This window comes from Ovis canadensis, chromosome 3 (genome assembly GCF_042477335.2).
Source record: "Ovis canadensis isolate MfBH-ARS-UI-01 breed Bighorn chromosome 3, ARS-UI_OviCan_v2, whole genome shotgun sequence".
NCBI lineage: Eukaryota > Metazoa > Chordata > Mammalia > Artiodactyla > Bovidae > Ovis > Ovis canadensis.
Genome location: NC_091247.1, coordinates 177,911,687 through 177,933,907, shown reverse-complemented (window position 1 = coordinate 177,933,907; position 22,221 = coordinate 177,911,687). Strand labels below are relative to the sequence as shown.

At 44.4% G+C, this 22,221-nt stretch overlaps 1 protein-coding gene across 1 annotated transcript in view; it reads left to right on the top strand.

Moving 5' to 3' along the window:
- The window catches only part of PAH (phenylalanine hydroxylase), an 86,050-nt gene that overhangs the window by 60,566 nt on the left and 3,263 nt on the right, over positions 1 to 22,221 (top strand). Inside the window, exons 6-11 of the mRNA XM_069585200.1 lie at positions 5,225 to 5,421; positions 8,757 to 8,892; positions 9,978 to 10,047; positions 13,540 to 13,596; positions 17,388 to 17,483; positions 18,004 to 18,137. Of these exons, the coding sequence (XP_069441301.1) occupies positions 5,225 to 5,421; positions 8,757 to 8,892; positions 9,978 to 10,047; positions 13,540 to 13,596; positions 17,388 to 17,483; positions 18,004 to 18,137 (690 nt within the window). The remainder of the gene's footprint in view (positions 1 to 5,224; positions 5,422 to 8,756; positions 8,893 to 9,977; positions 10,048 to 13,539; positions 13,597 to 17,387; positions 17,484 to 18,003; positions 18,138 to 22,221) is intronic.

Below are 22,221 nucleotides of genomic sequence, written 5' to 3'. Positions count from 1 at the left end.
GCAGCTGCTGCAGAGTTTGATTATGTTTCGGGAGTGGGGTTAGACTTTAGAATTTTATCAAAGAATATGCTAAATGGACTATGAGAATTTTTATCTTTTAGCCACAACTGAACTGAAACAAAAGGGGTGTTTTATTGGCTCCTATAAGTGCAAATTGTAAAGGGAATCAAGGTGGCTCTAGGACTCCGCATCTCATTCTCCTTCCTTCCCCCTGACTCTGGTGTTCCCTCTAGTGACCTTGCTCTGAGGCACTGGCCTCATCTCTCTCAGAAGTGGACCCAGCATCTCTAGGCTGACACCACAATCTGGCCAGAGGTTCTATCTCTTTTCAACAGAATCAACAACATTTCTTTCACTGAGTCTTATTGGCTCTGATCAGGAAATGGGCCCATCTCTCAGCCAATCACTGTGGCCAGGGAAATGAGACACTCTAACTGGCCAGGCCTGGTCACATGCCCCCTCTGAAGGTAGGAGGGGTGGAGTCTCCTCTTACTTGAACCCGTAGACGGGGAGGGGAGAAGGGTTCTTTACTGGAAGAATGGGAATGGGTATGGAACTCTGGGACAGCAAATGTCAACCAAGGGGATATCTCATTGCCTAGTATGTTACAGTCTCTTGAAACTGTGTTGCTGTTATAGCAGAGACTTTGCTTTCTAAGTGAGAATCTGTTATGGTGATAATTTCCAACTATCCAGTTGTATTGCTTGTCAGCACCAGTGTTAGGTACTTTATACATAGTGTTTCACTTACCTCTCCACCATACCCTCCAAAGAGTTACTTGTTATTAGCCCATGTCCTGGCTGTATAGGCTCAGAGAGGTTTACTAAATTGCCTGAGGCTACTCAGCCAATGGCAGAGCAAAGCAGTCTACTCACCTCTGACCATTTCCAAAGCCTGTTCTTTCTCTTCGTCAGCACTTAACCCTGAAACAATGGTGCCTCTGTAGGCAGGTCTTTCGTGGTGTTCTTTTCACAGTTCCTACACCATTATAGACCCTCTGGGCTTTTAATTCTTAAGCAAAAATCGGTCTTTTCCCCCTACACTCTGCCCATCACTCCATGGATCATAGCAGTGACTTTGTTTTAATGTCTTTGGAAGAGCTACAACTCTGAAAGGGCAAGAGGGACCTAGTTTGGAGCCTGAAGACAATCCATAATTCTAAGGTAAACAGTCTTGCTTTGTCCCAGGCACTGTGTACCCTGTTAGGAAACAGGCTGGCAGCCCAGAGAACAGTCATGGGTCTTTGAAGTCAGGCTTTGTTTGGTTTTCCTTTTTTGCTGTTCAGAACATGGCTCACTCTTAGCTGGTTTTCAAAAGGACCTTTTGAATTAATGATACTTGGACAATAGAGTGTCACCTGGGAGTATATTGGAATCCAGAAGCTTGGGCTCTCCCCTACCCCACAGTTCAGTTCAGTTCAGTTCAGTTGCTCAGTCGTGTCCGACTCTTTGCGACCCCATGAATTGCAGCATGCCAGGCCTCCCTGTCCATCACCAACTCCCGGAGTTCACTCAGACTCACGTCCATTGAGTCAGCAATGCCATCCAGCCATCTCATCCTGTCGTCCCCTTCTCCTCCTGCCCCTAATCCCTCCTAGCATCAGAGTCTTTTCCAATGAGTCAGCTCTTCGCATATGGTGGCCAAAGTACTAGAGTTTCAGCTTTAGCATCATTTCTTCCAAAGAAATCCCAGGGCTGATCTCCTTCAGAATGGACTGGTTGGACCTCTTTGCGGTCCAAGGGACTCTCAAGAGTCTTCTCCAACACCACAGTTCAAAAGCATCAATTCTTCAGTGCTCAGCCTTCTTCACAGTCCAACTCTCACATCCATATATGACCACAGGAAAAACCATAGTTAAACTTTTCCAAAAAACTTTAGAGGAAGCAACATCCCAAACTCATTCTATGAAGCCTTCATTGACCTAAATCAAAGTTAGACAACCATACTAATCAACCAATCAGTGGATATCAAGGTGGCAAAGTAGGAAAACATGGAACCCACCTTTGGCTACAAACACAGCAAAAACACATCTACATGAGGAAAATTTCTTACAAAAAAACCACCTGGAAACTGGCAGAAGATCTCTTATACAACCAAAGCTACAAGAAAGATCTCCACATAACCAGTGGGATCAAAAAAAAAAAAAAAAGAATAGACCAATATCTCTGATAATTGTTGATGTAAAAATTGCTAATACTACCAAATCTAATTCAGCAGAATGTTTAAAAGATTATACACCATAACCAAATGATTTCTTCCTAGAATGCAAGGATACTACAACCTGAAAAAATGAATGTAACATGCCACATTAACAGAATGAAGGACGAAGTTCAGTTCAGCCCAGTTCAGTTGCTCAGTCATGTCCGACTCTTTGTGACCCCATGAACTGCAGCACACCAGGCCTCCCTGTCCATCACCAACTCCCTGAGTCCACCCAAATCCATGTCCATTAAGTCGGTGATGCCATCCAACCATCTCATCCTCTGTTGTCCCCTTCTCCTCTTTTCAAATGAGTCAGCTCTTTGCAACAGGTAGCCAAAGTATTGGAGTTTCAGCTTCAAAATCAGTCCTACCAATGAACACCCAGGACTGATCTGCTTTAGGATCTAGTTGGATCTCCTTACAGTCCAAGGGACTCTCAAGAGTCTTCTCCAACACCACACTTCAAAAGCATCAATTCTTCGATGCTCAGCTTTCTTTATAGTCCAACTCTCACATCCATACATAACCACTGGAAAAACCATAGCATTGACTAAACAGACCTTTGTTGGCAAAGTAATGTCTCTGCTTTTTAATATGCCATCTAGATTCGTCATCACTTTCTGTCCAAGGAGTAAGCATCTTGTAATTTCATGGCTGCAGTGACCATCTGCAGTGATTTTGGAGCCCAGAAAAACAAAGTCAGCCACTGTTTCCACTGTTTCCCCATCTATTTGCCATGAAGTGATGGGACCGGATTTAGTTTTCTGAATGTTGAATTTTAAGCCAACCTTTTCACTCTCCTCTTTCACTTTCGTCAAGAGGCTCTTTAGTTCTTCTTCACTTTCTGCCATAAGGGTGTTGTCATCTGCATATCTGAGGTTATTGATATTTCTCCCGGCAATCTTGATTTCAGCTTGTGCTTCATCCAGCCCCGCATTTCTCATGATATACTCTGCATACAAATTAAATAAGTAGGGTGACAATATACAGCCTTGATATACTCCTTTTCCTATTTGGAATCAGTTTGTTGTTCCATGTCCATTTCTAACTCTTGCTTCCTGACATACAGATTTCTCAGGAGGCAGGTCAGGTGGTCTGGTACTCCCATCTCTTTCAGAATTTTCCACAGTTTATTGTGATCCACACAGTTAAAGCCTTTGGCACAGTCAATAAAGCAGAAATAGATGTTTTTCTGAAATTCTCTTGCTATTTCCATGATCCAGCAGATGTTGGCAATTCGATCTCTGGTTCCTCTGCCTTTTCTAAAACCAACTTGAACATCTGGAAGTTCACGGTCATGTATTGCTGATGCTTGGCTTGGAGAATTTGAAGCATTACTTTATTATCATGTGAGATGAGTGCAATTTTGTGGTAGTTTGAGCATTCTTTGGCATTGCCTTTCTTTGGGATTGGAATGAAAACTGACCTTTTCCAGTCCTGTGGCCATGGCTGAGCTTTCCAAATTTGCTGGCATATTGAGTGCAGCACTTTCACAGCATCATCTTTCAGTATTTGAAATAGCTCAATTGGAATTCCATCACCTCCACTAGCTTTGTCTGTAATGATGCTTCCTAAGGCCCACTTGACATCACATTCCAGGATGTCTGGCTCTAGGTGAGTGACCACACCATCGTGATTATCTGGGTTGTGAAGATCTTTTTTGTACAGTTCTTCTGTGTATTCTTGCCACCTCTTCTTAATAACTTCTGCTTCTGTTAGGTCCCTGCCATTTTAGTATATATATCAATTAATGCACAAAAATCATTTCACAGAATTCAACAACCTTTCAATGTAAAAACGCAACAAACTAGATACAGGCAAAAACTACTTTGATATAAAAAATTAAAACTCACAATTAGCATTGTATTCAATGGTAAAAAGCTGAAATCTTTTCCTCTACAATCATGAACAGATGAAGATACCCACTGTCTCCACTTCTATTCAACACAGTACTGGAAGTCCCAGACAGTGGTTAGGTAATAAAATAAATCAAAGGCATCGATATGGGAAAGGAAGAAGCAAAATGATCTCTATTTACAGATGATATAATCTTATGTGTAAAAAATCCTAAACATTCCATTGAAAAACTGTTAGAATAAATGAATTCAAAGTTGCAGGATACACAACTAACACAAAATCACATATGTTTCTATACACTAAAAATCAGTTTGTGGGTCATTCACCCAGCAGGAATGGGACTTATTTTATCGTGATTAAGCCCCTCCTACTGTCTCCTGTGGCTTCTGCTTTATCTTTGGACATGAGGTTTTTTTTTTTTTTTAGTGAGTTCCAGCATCCTCCCCTCCCCCACAGTTCAGGATACAAGGGGTAGGTCCAACATATGTACTTTAGCAAACTCTCCATAGTTTTGTTATGTCATAGCAACAGATTCTGGGTAAGCAGATCTTATACCTAGCATGCATTTAAATATTCTTATAATATCCTAGGGGCAGAAATACCAAATCCAGCAAGTTTATGCCCACTCAACAAGGGATCTCAAACTCATGGTGCATATAGTAAATCCACTTGAGCCCACAGGTATGGTTGCTTTAGTTGACAGTACAAAACACTATTGTTTTGCTTGAGCTTGGATGCTTTTGTTCAGAAAGAGGATGTATTCTTCACTTGTCTCAGTCCCCATCCTCTGATTATCTATCCCTGCTACTTTACACAGTAAATGCTACATGTTAAATGCACTTCTGAAGGTAAGTGCATTTCCACACTGGGTAGAGTAGGAGATAGAAGAGTGGAAAAGCCCAGTAGTTCCCCATGAATGAGAAGAAATCCTTGGTGCAGTGGGTAAGGTTGCAAGCTTCTGTCCTTGCTTAACCAAGTCACATGAATGTTTCCTATATCAAGAAGTGGAATTTTTCTCTTTCAGATAACTTATGAAATAGGAAATCCACTGTCGTCTGGGGTGGCAGCTCATGGACTCTGGACCCATGTCCCTCTGCCCAAGCTCTTTCACCCTTTCCTCTGTACCTGCCCTGCTGCTGATAAATATTTCATGTCTGTTTCCTAGCGGGCAGCCCATTCCTCGAGTGGAATACACAGAGGAAGAAAAGAAAACATGGGGGACGGTGTTCAGGACCCTGAAGTCCTTGTATAAGACCCATGCTTGCTATGAGCACAACCACATTTTTCCCCTTCTGGAAAAGTATTGCGGCTTCCGTGAAGATAACATTCCCCAGCTTGAAGAGGTTTCTCAATTTCTGCAGAGTAAGTGCACATCTGGGTCAAAAGGTTGGGGGCTGGGGATAGAAAGGGGGAGAGAAGGAAATTTAGGCAAGTGTGAGTGTGTTCGTGCTGATGCAGGCAGGTTGATTCTCCCAGGAAAATATGTATTTCACTGCTGGGCTCTGCCTCCCTGCCAGGCCCCCAAAATGCAGTGTGGATTTTGCCATGTCTATATCCCTGAAAGGTTTTTTTAATCCTCAAAGCCCAAGGTGCCTAGTCAGGGTTCTCCCCGCAGCTCCTGCTATGTTACGAGCTGGCTGCAGTGTGCATTTGTGTAAGACATGCACTATTTGTGCCAAGAGATCTGGGCCCTAAGCCTATTCATCTGGTCTCTGGAATCTTGTTTTGATCCTCTCTAGTTGGGAGAACCTTCCTTAGTTTAGTCATTTGTCAAATGGAGACCATCCACCATTTAGTCTTTCTCATAGGGAAATTGTGAGAATGAAATCAAATACTGAAAGTGAAAGCCTAGCGCTCATGTATAGTAGGTGCTCACTGAGTTTGGGATGCATTGCAATCTGAGTAATTCAGTAGGTAAACAGGTGATTGAACTGACCTGCCCATCATTTCAGGGGAGAAAAGTGTTTTCTTTTCTGCCAGCTGTTGACTCAGCAAAACCAAGATAAACAGTCAACACATGTTAAACACCTACTATGTGCTAAGTAAAATGCAGGAAATTAGGGAGACAGACCACCGGGTTATAGAAGGAAGAGTTTTCTATGCCTCAGAGCTACGCAGAGACGGTGTGGCCAGCTCTAGGGCAAGAAGCCAGGGAAGCTACCTGGTAGGGAGGGAAGTGGGAGCTGGACTAGATGGGGAGTGAGTTGGATGACCTTTTGAATCCCTTCTATTTAGAGTCTTTACTATTCAGATAGAGAGGAGCAGGGCTCAAACAAAATGAACTTCAACCCGAGGGTCTAAGACACATAAACCAAGGGACAAAGGAGTCTTAAACATATTCTTTGGCTAGTTACCCATGTTGTTATGGCCAATAACAAGAAGAATACAACAGTAATACTAGTAGTTGTGTGTGTGTGTGTGTGTGTGTGTGTGTGCGCACGCGCACGTGCATGCACGTGTGCATGTGCTCAGCCGTGTCTGACTCTTGCAACCCCGAAGACTGCAGCCCATCAGGCTCCTCTGTCCACGGAATTTTCCAGGCAAGAATACTGGAGTGGGTTGCCATTTCCTCCTCCAGGGGATCTTCCTGACTCATGTCTCCTGCATTGGCAGCTGGATTCTTTACCACCAAACAATGGGGTGGTGGGTGGGGGTGGGAAAGAAGTGTGTGCTAAGTCATTCCAGTCGTGTCTGAGTCTTTATAACCCCATGGGCTATAGCCCTCTAGGCTTCTCTGTCCACAGGGATTCTCCAGGCAAGAATACTGGAGTGGGTTGCCATGCCCTTCTCCAGGGGACCTTCCCAACCCAGGGGTCGAACCTGGGTCTTCAGCACTGCAGGTGAATGCTTTACCATCTGAACAACCAGGGAAGCCAATGGACTATATACTGCACCAGTGCCTAGGAGAGAAGTCCAGTTCAGTTCAGTTGCCCAGTTGTGTCTGACTCTTTGTGACCCCATGGACTGCAGCATGTCAGTCTTCGCTGTCTATCACCAACTCCCGGGCTTGCTCAAACTCCTGTCCATCGAGTCAGTGATGCCATCCAACCATCTCATCCTCTGTCATCCCCTTCTCCTGCCTTCAATCTTTCCCAGCATCAGGGTCTTTTCCAATGAGTCAGTTCTTTACATCAGGTGGCCAAAGTATTGGAGTTTCAGTTTCAATATCAGTCCGTCGAATGAATATCCAGGACTGATTTCCTTTAGGACGGACTGGTTGGATCTCCTTGCAGTCCAAGGGACTCTCAAGAGTCTTCTCCAACACCACAGTTCAAATGCATCAGTTCTTCAGTGCTCAGCCTTCTTTATAGTCTAGCTCTCACATCCATACACGACTACTGGAAAAACCATAACTTTGACTAGATAGGCCTTTGTTGGCCAAGTAGTGTCTCTGCTTTTTAATATGCTGTCTAGGTTGATCATAGCTTTTATTCCAAGGAGCAAGCTTCTTTTAATTTCATGGCTGCAGTCACCATTTGCAGTGATTTTGGAGCCCAAGAAAATAAAGTCTCTCACTGTTTCCATTGTTTCCCCATCTATTTGCCATGAAATGATGAGACCAGATGCCCATTGGAGAAGGCAATGGCAAACCTCTTCAGAATTCTTGCCTTGAGAACCCCATGAGCAGTAGAAGAGAAGCATCGAGTAGTGATTATAGAAACAGGCTCTGAAGCCAGAGTGCTGGTGGCTGTGACCTTGGGCAGAGCTTTAATTACTGCATCTTCTCAGCTCCCCCATCTGTAAAGTGCAGAGAATAGGAGCTCTACCTCCTAGAGTTCCGATGAGGGTTAATTAATGCATATAAAGTGCTTAAACCTGTGTCTGACACATGGTGGGTATTATACAGCGTTAACTATTATATCATGATCGTGGTCGTTACCATTCTCCTTCCAAGTCTGAAATTAGGGAGACTGAGAGACAGATACGAGAGCCAGAGGATGGGTGATCAAAATGGTATCGGTATTTTATTACTGATAGAAGCTGCTTCGAGAATGTGGTATAGATGTGTAGGCAAAATGGACTTTCTAATGTTTCACCCCTGGATTAGGTAAACTAACTTCCAGTTAATTCACTGGTACAGTATCTAGTCCACTGGCTGGCCAAGAGCTGACTAGAATGTGTTCCTGTGTGGACAGTCAGGAGACAGTCAGGAGAGAAAGGGCAGAGAGGGTGAAGTTGAGAATATTCATTTCCTCTTCTCAAATCTTCAGAGAAGTCACTGTTCCTCATGGGGTGTACCTGTATGTGCTATATGGAAAGCACTGCAGAAAAGCTAGAAGTGCTCTTTTCATATTCTTCCCTCCTGGGAAGCAGAATGAAAATTCCCTGCTACTCTGGAAACATGAGAAGTAAGGAATAAGTGTTCCACCCTAACAAACAATAATGAAAGTTTAAATTTATTGGAAGTTTCCATGTGCTAGGCTCTAAGTCTTTTATACTTATTTGTTCTTCTGATTCTCAGAATAATCTTAAGAAATATCTCCTCACATTTTGTACATGAGAAAACTGAGGCTCAGAGAGGTGAAGTTACCTGACCCAGATCACCCAGCTAGAAAGTACTAAGGCATAGATTTGAAGTCAGTTCTGCTTGGCGTCAACGTCTGCGCTCTTGGACAGTTGAATGTGCTGCTTTCCTCCCTAACGGTCTTCAGGCCCCTGTGATGGGCTCTGAGTTTTCTTTCTCCTTTGCTTCCCAGGTTGCACTGGTTTCCGCCTCCGACCAGTGGCTGGCCTGCTTTCTTCTCGGGATTTCTTGGGTGGCCTGGCTTTCCGAGTCTTCCACTGCACTCAGTACATCAGACATGGGTCTAAGCCCATGTATACACCAGAACCGTGAGTACTGTCCTTTTGCTATCAGTTTCTAGCCACAATGAGTTCCATCTCACCTGGCTCCAAGAACAAGGCTGGGACTCACTGTGGGCTGGTCCACAGGACTCATTGCCTGCATTGTTTGACATAGTGCAACAAGGGAATTTCATCTCTTCTGGGGATTTTCCCCATCCAAATAGACTGTACTGATCAGAGATTTAGGCATCTTCTGAATCAAAGGCTCAGATGAGAGAATGAGAGTTCACGTTCAAATTCCAAAGAGATTGTAGAAAAGTCAGAGCTATGAAATGCCAAATGGGAATAGGAACAAGTGACAGCCACACTGTCTCAACACTTCCTGATTCCTGGATCACCTCTAGATGATTCTCATCTCTCTTTGCCTAGGTTGGGTCTCAGCTGAAGATACAGAATGTCTGGCCACTATGCTTCTTATTTTTGCATGTAGCCATCTCCTTAGACAGCTAGAACTGAAATAGTTTATGTGAACAGTCAGCAGGATACCCCAAATGATCTTTCCCAGCCTGCAAAATTCATTACTAGAAATCAGAAAAGACCTATTCCTAGTAAATCTGGCACCTAGAGTGTTAAGTAAATGTAAGTTTTCTTCTGTAACCAGTGTCAGCCCCCTCCAGGATGAAACAGGAGCATCACTAATATTATTATTGTTGTTGTTGTTACTGTTATTATTACTTCTACTATTATTATTATTTATTTCTCATGGAGAATAACTGAGCATATTGTATCTGCCCAGGGATGTCAATACCAAGGAGAAGACTTGGGATGGGAAGTGTTTGTGACCCACAGTTCATTCAGGTGTATGGCTGCCCATAGGAATACTGGCTTTTTTGTTCTACATCCCACTGGGCATACACTCAAAATCCCCTGGCCACTGTGTTCTGTTTCTTCTTTTTCTCTTGTATCTTGTTTCAACTGATACCAAGCCTTACATACCCCTTATTCTTAGGAATGAGGTTATAAGACTGAATGAGTTGCTTGTTGCTTTCTGCCCATTCCTCATGTAGAAAGACTGAGTCCTGCATAGCTTATAACCCTCCTCCTCTCCAAGCTCTGTGCTTTTTGTTTTTCAGGGACATATGCCATGAGCTCTTGGGACATGTACCTTTGTTTTCGGATCGCAGCTTTGCCCAGTTTTCCCAGGTGAGCGATTAATTTCTCTAGCCTTCTAGTTACAGGGTGAGGCCTGGATTGCTCAGATAAATTGAACCCATGGAGGGGCCCTCATGTCCTCTGCAAGGGTGGAATCCAGGTATAGTTCTGTGACCCCATCACAGGTGGGAATGTGGTCCCATGGGGTTGGCTAATTACCAATTCCAGTGACCACAGCATGGAGCTGGTGATTTGGTCATCCTAGGAATTGTGTGTTATTGACTTAGCTAATTTCACCTGTCCTACTGGATGTAGTTTAAGAACCTTTTCATCTGTGAAAACCTCCCAGATCCCCTTGCAGAAGTAACTTTGCTTTCTTCCAAGTTCTCGTGGCATCTTCCCCCTCATATTTTGGGTCTTTGCCACTTTCTACCTTATCAGGCAATCATTTTTGTATATGCTTTAAGTAAGTAAGATGGCATTTGCCAAGACTCTAGTGCCAATAGCCTGACTCATGGCAAAAAAATAAAGAGCCAGTTGCCTTCTCACCATCATCAAGGCAGCAGGCTAAGCTTTGATTCATCTATTACAGTGGTGAGCAGGCTCAAAAATGCTTTTTGGATGACTGAAAGGATTTCACAAATTCTCTTCTGGCACTGAGAGGCAGCCCCAAACCATGGTGGGCAACTGGGATGGTGGGAGAGTGGAATGGTAGTGCTGTGTAGCCCGGAGCAAGTCGCCACACCACCCTGCGTCTCAGTCAGCACAGAAGTGGATCCATAAAGAGCCCTTCCTGATGGTCTCCTTCCTCACAAGGAGGAATAGTGATCAAATAGAATGACCTATGAGCAAATGCTGGGCCAAGGATGAATTTCACAGTAATGGGATTGTATGTAAATCACTTAAGCATCTTCCTTTAGCCAGAAAGAAAGAACTATTTCTACTCTTGAATGAGGAGTCTGCTACATGATAGCTGAAACAAACAGAGAGCAAAATTAACTGCTTACTAGACAAGGAAAAATGGTACTTGTTAGACACAGCCTCTCTAAACAGAAAAAATAGCTGCTTTTATGTATGTTAGATGCTCAGTCATGTCTGACTCTTTGTGACCCCATGGACTGTAGCCCACCAGGCTCCTCTGTCCATGGGATTCTCCAGGCAGGAATACCGGAGTGGGTTGCCATTTCCTCCTCCAAGGGATCTAACAAACCGAGGGATTGAACCCCTGTCTCCTATGCCTCCTGCATTGGCAGGAAGATTCTTTACCACTGAGCCACCTTATGTGGGCTTGGGGGAATTGTGAAGTTCAGAAATTGTTGGACTTTTAGAAGTGGGAGTGTTTAGAAATTAGGTGAACCTTTGCTGTGGAAGTGTCACCACAGGAGTAGCTGACTTTCAGAAGCGTGGTTCCTGCTGCCAAGATGTCATAGATTGCTTTCAAACTAGGATTGAAAGTTTTTATTCTCATTACTAAAAGTTTTACTTCCCAGACAGAGGCTAAATGGCCATCCTCCTTAAGCCATTTTCAATTTGGGGATCCCCACAGAGGGGTTGGAAGTTAACCTGAATCAGCAGATAGGAGCTTCTGGCTCATCCGTGTTCCTGGTTCCAATTTTGACCTGGACAGTTCCAAAGCAGGGAGTTATTTCGAGTTCCCTGAGCGTATTCTTCTTCGATCTAAAAGCAGGACTAGTTTCCCACTGGAATGCAGGATGGAGTGGGGATGAAGCACTTTGGGTTCCTTGTTTTAGGCAAGATTTGGGCTCACAAAGAATAGAGAACAGGGAACCCTTTCAACCTTGCATTTATTGATGATGACATCTGTTAGACTTGGGCTTCCCAGGTGGTGCTGGTGGTAAAAACCTGCCTGCCAGTTCAAGAGATGTAAGAGACATGGGTTCAGCCTCTAAGTCGGGAAGATCCCCTGGAGGAGGACATTGCCTCTCCTTAGAGAGATTTTTCACAGGTTGTGCATTTGGCCTGTACAATTGTCTTTCCTCAGCTATCAGCAGAGCCAATAACAGCCTCACTTCCATCAAGTCTTTGCTCAAATATCACCTTTCCAATGATGCTTTTAAATTGTGGTGCTAGAGAGGACTCTTGAGAGTCCCTTGGACTATCGGGAGATTAAATCAGCTGATCCTAAAAGAAATCAACCCTGAATGTTCATTGGAAGGACTGATGCTAAAGCTGAAGCTCCAGTACTTTGGCCACCTGATGTGATGAGCTGACTCATTAGAAGAGACCCTGATGCTGGGAAAGATCGAGGGCAGGAAGAAAAGGAGGTGACAGAATGAGATGGTTGGATGGCATCACTGATTCAGTGGACATGAGTTTGAGCAAATTGAGTGAAGCACAAGGAAGCCTGGAATGCCTCAGTCCATGGGGTTGCAAAGAGTCAGACATGACTTTGAGATTGAACAACAGCAACAGAGTGATTTTTAAAAATCATTCTGAGGCCTTATTTAAAATCACAGCCTCTGGACTTCTCTGATGGTGCAGAGGTTAAGAATCTGCCTTTCAATGCAGGCATTCGAAGGTTCAATTCTATCCCTGGTTGGGGAACTAAGATGCCGTATGCTGCAGAGCAACTAATCCCGCATGCCTGAACTAGACAGCCTGCATGCTGCACCTACTGAGCCTACAAGCGGCAATGAAGACCCAATACAGCCAAAAAAGAAAAAATGAAGGATAGGGCAATCAAAGCCCCCGACCCCACCCCTTCTTCTCTGGCACTCTGGATCCCCCTTGTCCCTTTCTCCTTTTGTTTCTTCTTTCCGAAGAACTTATCACCTTTAACCTGCTTATTATTTACTGTCTATCCATTTAAATGTAAAGGTCAGGGATCTTTATCAATTTCATACATTACCTGTCACATAGAAGGCATTCAATAAATATTTTTGGAATGAATGAATGCCTATTAGTAGGAAAGAAATATATATGCACACACACATATTATATTTGTATACATATATGTACTCTGTCTGCTGCAAATCAGTCTGGAGCAAATGCTGTAAAAAGAGACAAAGACCACTAGGGGCTTCTGAGTTGGGAGCTGTGATGAAAGGTGGCCAGTGACATCTCAGACTCTCCAGCTGTGCACATACCTGGACAGATGTCAAGCACTTCACAGCAAGTCTCCTATGGTGTCTTCAGGGGACTTGACGAAGTCCCATCTGGTGCACCAGGAATATTCCACTTGAACGTGGAAGAATAATCAGGACTTGAAACGTTAGACACAACCTACCGTGTGACCTTGAGCAGGTCATCTCTTTTCTCTGTGCCTCAGTTTTCTCTTTTGTAAAGTGAATGAATAGAGGACCAAGTGATGGAGAAAGGCTTCCTCCATCCTCGAGATCTGTGGTTCTATGAAGTGTGGTCAGTGAAGCCTTGACAGAACAGTTAAGAGTCTACCTGGGCCCTTCTGAAGGTATCTAGCCTCCCATCCCCTTCCTGTGGTCAAATGCAAGGTTGGATCTGAGGGTCAAGGTTGAAGGTCAGCAGACCCCAGCCATGTCAGTGCTGGTTTCTCTGCCGTTGCAGGAGATCGGCCTTGCCTCCCTGGGTGCACCTGACGAGTACGTTGAGAAACTTGCAACAGTAAGTACCCTCTCTCCCTGGTGGATGGTGGGAATGTCTCGGGTCTTTGAAACTTTGCTGTTTTCCTGAAAGCCAGATCATTTGAAACAAGAAAAAATCTGAATGCCTTGCTTACATTTGCACGAGTGACATTTCACATTTTGACTTCTTAGTGGTTTGATTTTGAAATCAACTACATGCATATGTTTACATGTAACTTTAAATAGTATGTCTTGAAAGCACAACAGGCTATAATGATGGTCATTGAGAACCACCTTGAGTGGGTGGGAAGTACTCTACATTCACATCTTTAAAAAGGAAAATATTTACTTTCTACCTGACACTGGAGCCAGCATTGGATCTTTCCTTTCTCAGATCCAAGGTGGAAGTGGGAACTGGCTTTTCCCTTCTAACCAAACACTCTCTTCCCCAGGAGTGTGATGACTGTCATCCATAGACACCATGGATGAACGACTCTGCACAGAAGGGGCTTTCCTTCCTGTAGACCCCGTTCCAACTTGAGTGATTCCCTCCCTAACCTCTAAGCCACATTTTTAAATAATGTGCTCAGCTTGGAAGATAAGAAATGAAACTGTATAATGGAACTAGGGACTTCAGATTAATGCACACATATCATTCAGTTCAGTTCAGTTCAGTTGCTCAGTTGTATCTGACTCTTTGGGACTCCATGGACTGCAGCACTCCAGGCTTCCCTGTCATCATGATATATCAGTTTAGAAGTTTGTGAATTTAAGAGAAGGTTGAAACCTCCCAGATTCTTTCTCACTGCCTAGCTGCTCTGAGACCCTGGGCAAGTAGCTTTTGCACCCTCACCTCTAAAAATGGATACAATTGTTTATATCATTTCCATCTCAACAGTACATCATGAGGATCTTGAGGATCAAAAGGGTTAAATTTGTATGGTTGTAAGTTCTTAAATGCCAGATGCTGTGGTGATACAAAAAGCAACTTTCAAGGAAACTGCAGAACTTGATAGAATCTCTCATTTGTAAGAAAAAAATAATCACATAAGTTACCTGCTGTAATTGTGATACAAGTATTCATTACCAACCTGCTTCTCAAAAATAATCTTATTATTGATATACTGATCTGGGAATAGTCTTGGGCCCCTTGCTCTGCCCTTGAGACGCTGTGTCACTGTATGTGTGTAACTTGACCTCTCTGGGCTAAAGACGTCTCATCTGTATGTGAGGAGCTCAGACTGACTCAGCTCTGACAGCCTTCCCAGGTTTCACATTCTCTAGTGCAATAAATAGACTTACCTAGAAACCCTGGGCTGGAAGAAGCACAAGTTGAAATCAAGATTGCTGGGAGAAATATCAATAACCTCAGATATGGAAATGACACCACCCTTATGGCAGAAAGTGAAGAGGAACTAAAAACCCTCTTGATGAAAGTGAAGGAGGAGAGTGAAAAAGTTGGCTTAAAGTTTAACATTCAGAAAATGAAGATCATGGCATCTGGCCCCACCACTTCATGGGAAATAGATGGGGAAACAGTGGAAACAGTGTCAGACTTTATTTTGGGGGGCTCCAAAATCACTGCAGATGGTGACTGCAGCCATGAAATTAAAAGACGGTTTAAGATTCCTTGGAAGGAAAGTTATGACCAACCTGGATAGCATATTGAAAAGCAGAGACATTACTTTGCCAACAAAGGTCCGTCTAGTCAAGGCTATGGTTTTTCCAGTAGTCATGTATGGATGTGAGATTTGGTCTGTGAAGAAAGCTGAGCGCCAAAGAATTGATGCTTTTGAACTATGGTGTTGGAGAAGACTCTTGAGAGTCCCTTGGACTGCAAGGAGATCCAACCAGTCCATCCTAAAGAAGATCAGTCCTGGGTGTTCATTGGAAGGACTGATGCTGAGGCTGAAACTCCAATACGTTGGCCACCTCATGCAAACAGTTGACTTATTGGAAAAGACCCTGATGCTGGGAGGGATTGGGGGCAGGAGAAGAGGGGATGACAGAGGATGAGATGGCTGGATGGCATCACCGACTCGATGGACATGAGTTTGGGTGAACTCCAGGAGTTGGTGATGGACAGGAATGCCTGGCATGATGCAGTTCATGGGGTTGCAAAGAGTCGGACACAACTGAGTGACTGAACTGAACTGAGAAACCCTGGGCCTTGGCTTTCTCTTGGCCCTATTCAGTAGGAAAGAAAGTGAAAGTCACTCAGTCATGTCTGACTCTTTGCGATCCCATAGACTATACAGTCCATGGAATTCTCCAGGCCAGAATACAGGAGTGGGTAGCCTTTCTCTTCTCAAGGAAATCTTCCCAACAGGGATTAAACCTAGGTCTCCCACACTGCAGCTGGATTCATTACCAGCTGAGCCACAAGGGAAACCTGAGAATCCTGAAGTGGGTAGCCTATCCCTTCTCCAGCGGATGTTCCTGACCCAGGAATCAATTCTAGGACCTTATTTCCCAAGCCATCTATCTGGGACATGTTGCGCTGGGAGCTACTGAAAGAAAAAGGCTTGGTTATTTGGGAGGCTGAGTGCAGTGACTGACAGGGTTTTAACACAGATTGTTAGATGGTGGGGATATTGAATAATAACCTTAGAACTTTGAGGCCAAATAAGGAAGCAGATAACTCAATAAAATACAGTGATGAATTTTATTGTGGGTAACTTATACACAGGAAAGGGTGGGTAGATAGCAGCCAGAAGCTTTGGCAACCACACTCTATGCCACAAAAAGGGTATGGGGGGTTAAAGGGACCAACACTACTAAGATCCAGTGCAGCCAAATTAAAATTTATTAGTTAATTAATTAAAGGGGCCAAAGCTAAGGATAGAATCTGATTACTAAGGGAGAAGCAGGTTCACACTGTCGGGAGTTAGGGGTTTTTTCCTCCCCCTGGAAGGAAGGTCTCATGACCATTATTTCTTGTGAAGCATTGCCCATCTGCCTCAGCAAAAGTTTTTATATGTCAGACAAAGTTTTTATGTCAGATAAGAAGGGTAAAAGTTGATGAGGAACTTATCTGGTGCATTCCTTGTGAGTAGACTAAAGTTCAACCATGCAGAAAAGGATGGGGTTAGGACTTCAGGCTTAGATGGAGCTGACAAAATGGAGTTGGTGTGGTTCAGCCACACAGATGACAGGATACTCCCTCCCTGATTCTATCATGACCCAATTCCCTACCTCCCACTGAGCCTGATGGGATTGTCTGGTAACTCCAGCCAACTTGGGGGAGCAACTCCCTCTAGCTGATGCCATAGAGAAGAAAGTGGAAGGGGTGGAGGAGTTCCTGACATAGAGAGTGGCTTGTTGGGGGTATCCTTTGGGGGCTTCCTTAATACTCTCCCACAACTTCCCATCATATCTTGCATTCAGTTCAGTTCAGTTCAATCACTCAGTCATGTCCGACTCTTTGTGACCCCATGGACGGCAGCACACCAGGTTCCCTGTCATCACCAACTCCTGGAGGCTGCTCAAACTCATGTCCATCGAGTCAGTGGCGCCATCCAGCCATCTCATCCTCTGTCATCCCCTTCTCCTCCTGCCTTCAATCTTTTCCAGCATCACGGTCTTTTCCGAGGAGTCAGTTCTTCATATCAGGTGGCCAAAGTATTGGAGTTTCAGCTTTAGCGTCTTGCACTCAGCCGTCTTAATTCGACAGGTAACTGGGTAGGATAAGACAGCATACAAAACCATGACCCCAGGTCAGGCTGATTCAGAGAACAGACCTGCACAAACTCCCACCTGGGCACCTTGTCTCTGGCCCTGGGTCACCTGCTGTTTCCTTGCGTACACTTTCAACTTGACTTTCCATTTCAGATTTACTGGTTTACTGTGGAGTTTGGGCTCTGCAAGCAAGGAGACTCCATAAAGGCATATGGTGCTGGGCTCCTGTCATCCTTTGGTGAATTACAGGTATGAACCGAACAGAAACCATGGATGGATTTGAGAGTGCTAGGTACAGCAGACCATTCGTTTTCCCTTTGTGCTCTTGAAACCCTCTTATATCCACTTTGAAACTGAACCTCGGAGTTTCTCCTCATGTGATTGATTGACCTCTTAGCAGCTGTGATTTGGTCATGACTGTGGGTTTTAGAGATTGAAATTGAGGTGCAGATACACAGGTCTCCAGACCAGAGGGGCCTCCTGAATCTAGGGTTGAACTGTGCATTGGGACATAGGCAAACACATGCCAGAAAATGTGGCTGCTCCCACACCATCTGTTGATCACCTTACCTGAAAATGGTTGGGGTAAAATATTCCTTTTGATCCTGATTGCTGTCTATGTGCAAAATAATTTAGTTCACCTGCATTGGGACTAGGGTATGGAAGGAATCAGGATAAGGTTGGGGGGGATGCGCAAATAGCCTAGGGGTTGTGGCAGGGACCAGCAGCCTTGGCTTAACCATGATGACTTTCCATTTGCGACCCGCAGTATTGCCTATCAGGCAAGCCGAAGCTCCTTCCTCTGGAACTAGAGAAGACCGCTGTCCAGGAGTATACGATCACAGAGTTCCAGCCTCTGTATTATGTGGCTGAGAGTTTTAATGATGCCAAAGAGAAAGTGAGGTGAGATGGTAACCACGCTGGGCCAGCAGCCCTTGGGACCTCCTGACTTGACCTGGTGCCACCGGTCTGTGGGAGGTTGGGCAGGAGAATGGATTCAAGTGCCTACAGCAGCGGCGTGCATCAGACAGTATTCTCTCCCCACCCTATCTCTTTCCACTCCCTGTTGAGAGAACTGCCTTCCTTTGCAGGACCCCATTTCATAGCTTGCTAGCCGAACATGATGACCCCTGCAGGCAGGCTACCACCTTTATCCTTGCTCAGTGCAGCCACCAGGTCCACCCATGAACTCTCCTATGTTCAGAGCGGCCACAGAGGTACCCCCATCAAACAGCCCTAGGTGTCTTCTCACCCAAAGAAGTCCCTTGCCACTTTAATCTCCCACATACTTGCATAACTCACCCCTCCCCTCTCTTCAGCCTTTACCCACATTTAACCTTTTTTGTGTGTCTTTCTCTAAGCAACTTACTTAAAATCACTACCCAGCCCTGTCCCCCCAGTACTCCTTACCTGCTCTGTGATTTACTTTTCTCCTTAGCACTTATTAATGCCTAAAATCTTATATGATTTAAGGTCCATGAGGACAGGGAGTTTTGTCCTTTCTGCTCTTTCCCTCCAGTTCAAGAACAGTGCCAGACACATAGCAAGCACTCAGTATTGCTATTGTTCAGTTGCTAAGTCATGTCAGGCTCTTTGTGACCCCACAGACTGCAGCATACCAGACTTGCTTGTCCTTCACTGTCTCCTGGAGTTTGCTCAAACTCGTGTCTATTGGGTTGTGATGCCATCCAACCATCTCATCCTCTGAATCAGTGAGTAATTGGCAAATGTGCCAATCTCAGAAGCAATTCAGCACCAGGCTGGTGGAGTGGTACCAGGACTCTGAGACTCTCAGCCATCCAAGAAGATTGCCCTGCCATCAGCCTGCTAGAGCCACACTGCTCCCAGCAGGAGATAGACTAGGCAGAGGGTTTACTTAGACAGAGCAACCATGATACCATTTTTACCACTTCTTTTGTTATATCTTAGCAGTGATGCATAATAAATGTAAGTCTTACAGGCTTCTGGAATCCCATGAAGCTGGGCATGTCAGCTTTGAATACACCAGGCTTAGGTAACCAACAGTAAAATGGTAGCTCACAAATGTACTTTCTTTGGCCCCAAATGACTCCCTTTACTCTTTTCTCCAGGGCCTTTAGGTCCTTCCTGCCATTCTTTCCTATTTTTCTCCTAAATTTTCACCCTTACTGGGAACCTAGTCTTCCTGTAGCCATAAAAGTTCCACTCTGCCATTCCTGGGACTCCTTTAGGGTTACGGATTTTCATGAGTTCATGCATTATTCCACCAAGGTAATTATAGTTACAGGTAAGGTGGCTCAGACAGTATAGAATCCACCTGCAATGAACAAGACATGGGTTCGAGCCCTGGGGTTGGGAAGATCCCCTGGAGAAGGGAATGGCTACCCACTCCAGTATTCTTGCCAGGAGAGTCCCATGGACCAAGGAGCCCGGTGGACTACATGCCATGGTGTCACAAAGAGTTTGGCACATGAGAGCGACTAACACTTTCACTTTTCGAGATGCCTGGCAGCTATTTTGTACCAAACACTGTTCTCAGTGCTTTTCAGATATTAATTCATTTAGTCATTAAATAAGACCACAAATTGCAGATAGGGGTACAGAAACATTAAAGGGGTAAGTAACTCACTCAGAGTCATACAGCTCGTAAGTGGCTGGCCCAGGGTTTGGACTCAGGCAGTGGGACTCAGAGCTGGTACTCTTAACTGCTGAGTCGCACTGAGATTCCCATATGGACAGGCCGTTCAGGAAGTGATCAGCCCTAGGCCAACAGGAAGACCTTACCAGGACATGGGCCTCTGTTTGAAATCTCATGAGCTCTGCTAGTGTCCACTTCCCCTGGTGGACTCGGTGGTAAAGAACCTGCCTGCAATGCAGGAGACGCAGGTCCATTCCCTAGGTCAGGAAGATTCCCCTGGAGGAGGAAATGGCAACCCACTTCAGTATTCTTGCCTGGAAAATCCCATGGACAGAGGAGGCTGGTGGGCTATATAGTCCATGGGGTGGCAGAGAATCAGACATGATGGAGCACGCACTCACTTACTGCTAGTGTCTAGAGCCCGGAGAAGACACAAAAGCTCTCATCTGCTGAGAGCTGGCTCACAGAATGAAAGAGAATTCTAAAGAACACAGTTCATATGTGTGTGGATTTATCTCTGGGCTTTCTATTTTGTTCCATTGATCTATATGTCTGTCTTTGTGCCAGTACCATACTGTCTTGATGACTGTGGCTTTGTAGTAGAGCCTGAAGTCAGGCAAGTTGATTCCTCCAGTTCCATTCTTCTTTCTCAAGATTGCTTTGGCTATTCGAGGTTTTTTGTATTTCCATACAAATCAACTTCTGCAGCTCAATTCCAGAAAAATAAACGACCCAATCAAAAAATGGGCCAAAGAACTAAATAGACATTTCTCCAAAGAAGACATACGGATGGCTAACAAACACATGAAAAGATGCTCAACATCACTCATTATTAGAGAAATGCAAATCAAAACCACAATGAGGTACCACTTCACACCAGTCAGAATGGCTGCGATCCAAAAATCTGCAAGCAATAAATGCTGGAGAGGGTGTGGAGAAAAGGGAACCCTCCTACACTGTTGGTGGGAATGCAAACTAGTACAGCCACTATGGAGAACGGTGTGGAGATTCCTTAAAAAATTGCAAATAGAACTACCTTATGACCCAGCAATCCCACTTCTGGGCATACACACCGAGGAAACCAGAATCGAAAGAGACACATGTACCCCAATGTTCATCGCAGCACTGTTTATAATAGCCAGGACATGGAAACAACCTAGATGTCCATCAGCAGATGAATGGATAAGCAAGCTGTGGTACATATACACAATGGAGTATTACTCAGCCGTTAAAAAGAATTCATTTGAATCAGTTCTGATGAGATGGATGAAACTGGAGCCGATTATACAGAGTGAAGTAAGCCAGAAAGAAAAACACCAATACAGTATACTAACACATATATATGGAATTTAGGAAGATGGCAATGACGACCCTGTATGCAAGACAGGGAAAGAGACACAGATGTGTATAACGGACTTTTGGACTCAGAGGGAGAGGGAGAGGGTGGGATGATTTGGGAGAATGCCATTCTAACATGTATACTATCATGTGAATTGAATCGCCAGTCTATGTCTGACGCAGGATGCAGCATGCTTGGGGCTGGTGCATGGGGATGACCCAGAAAGTTGTTATGGGGAGGGAGGTGGGAGGGGGGTTCATGTTTGGGAATGCATGTAAGAATTAAAGATTTTAAAATTTAAAAAATAAAAAACTAAAATTAAAAAAAAAAATAAAAAATAAAATAAAATAAAACCAAAAAAAAAAAAAAAAAAAAAAGAACACAGTTCAAAAAAGGAAGGGATCTGAGCATCTCTGGGATACCCTCAGAGCGTCCCGACTAAAAGAAACCTATGCCAACCATTTTCAATTTCGGTATTCAAGTTCTAGCAGAGACGGGGCTAAGTTTGTTCACACACCTGCTGAGGAGGGCTGAGTGGGCCTCAGACTGACAGCCCAACTCATATACCTCCAGTGGGGGAGGTCAATTCCCCAAATTAAAAACAAGGTGTGCCCGGGAATAAGAGGGAAGAGGGGAAGAGCAGGCAGAGCCACAGGTGTCTACTACTTGGTTCACGTCATCAGCTGGACTGAGAAAGCTTTTTCCAAAGAAGAGATGAGGAAGGATACTTAACCACGTACTCTTCATGCATCTGCGGTCACTAATAAAAGATTCCTCCCAGGCCCAGGAGTGATGCACCAGGGAGGCAGGGAAGTGAGGGGGCCAGGCCAGATTCAGACTACCTGTATCCTTTCCCTTCTTTATGATGTATTGCCAGCATGGCCTTAGTAGTTATTTAGCTTCCTCAAGCCTCAGTTTCCTCATCGTAAAATGGGAATAGTAAAGTGGTACCTTCCTCTTAAGGTTTTTATGAAGACTAATGTAGTGATAATAGTTGTTAAGAGTATAAAACAGTTGAAACTTGCTATGGT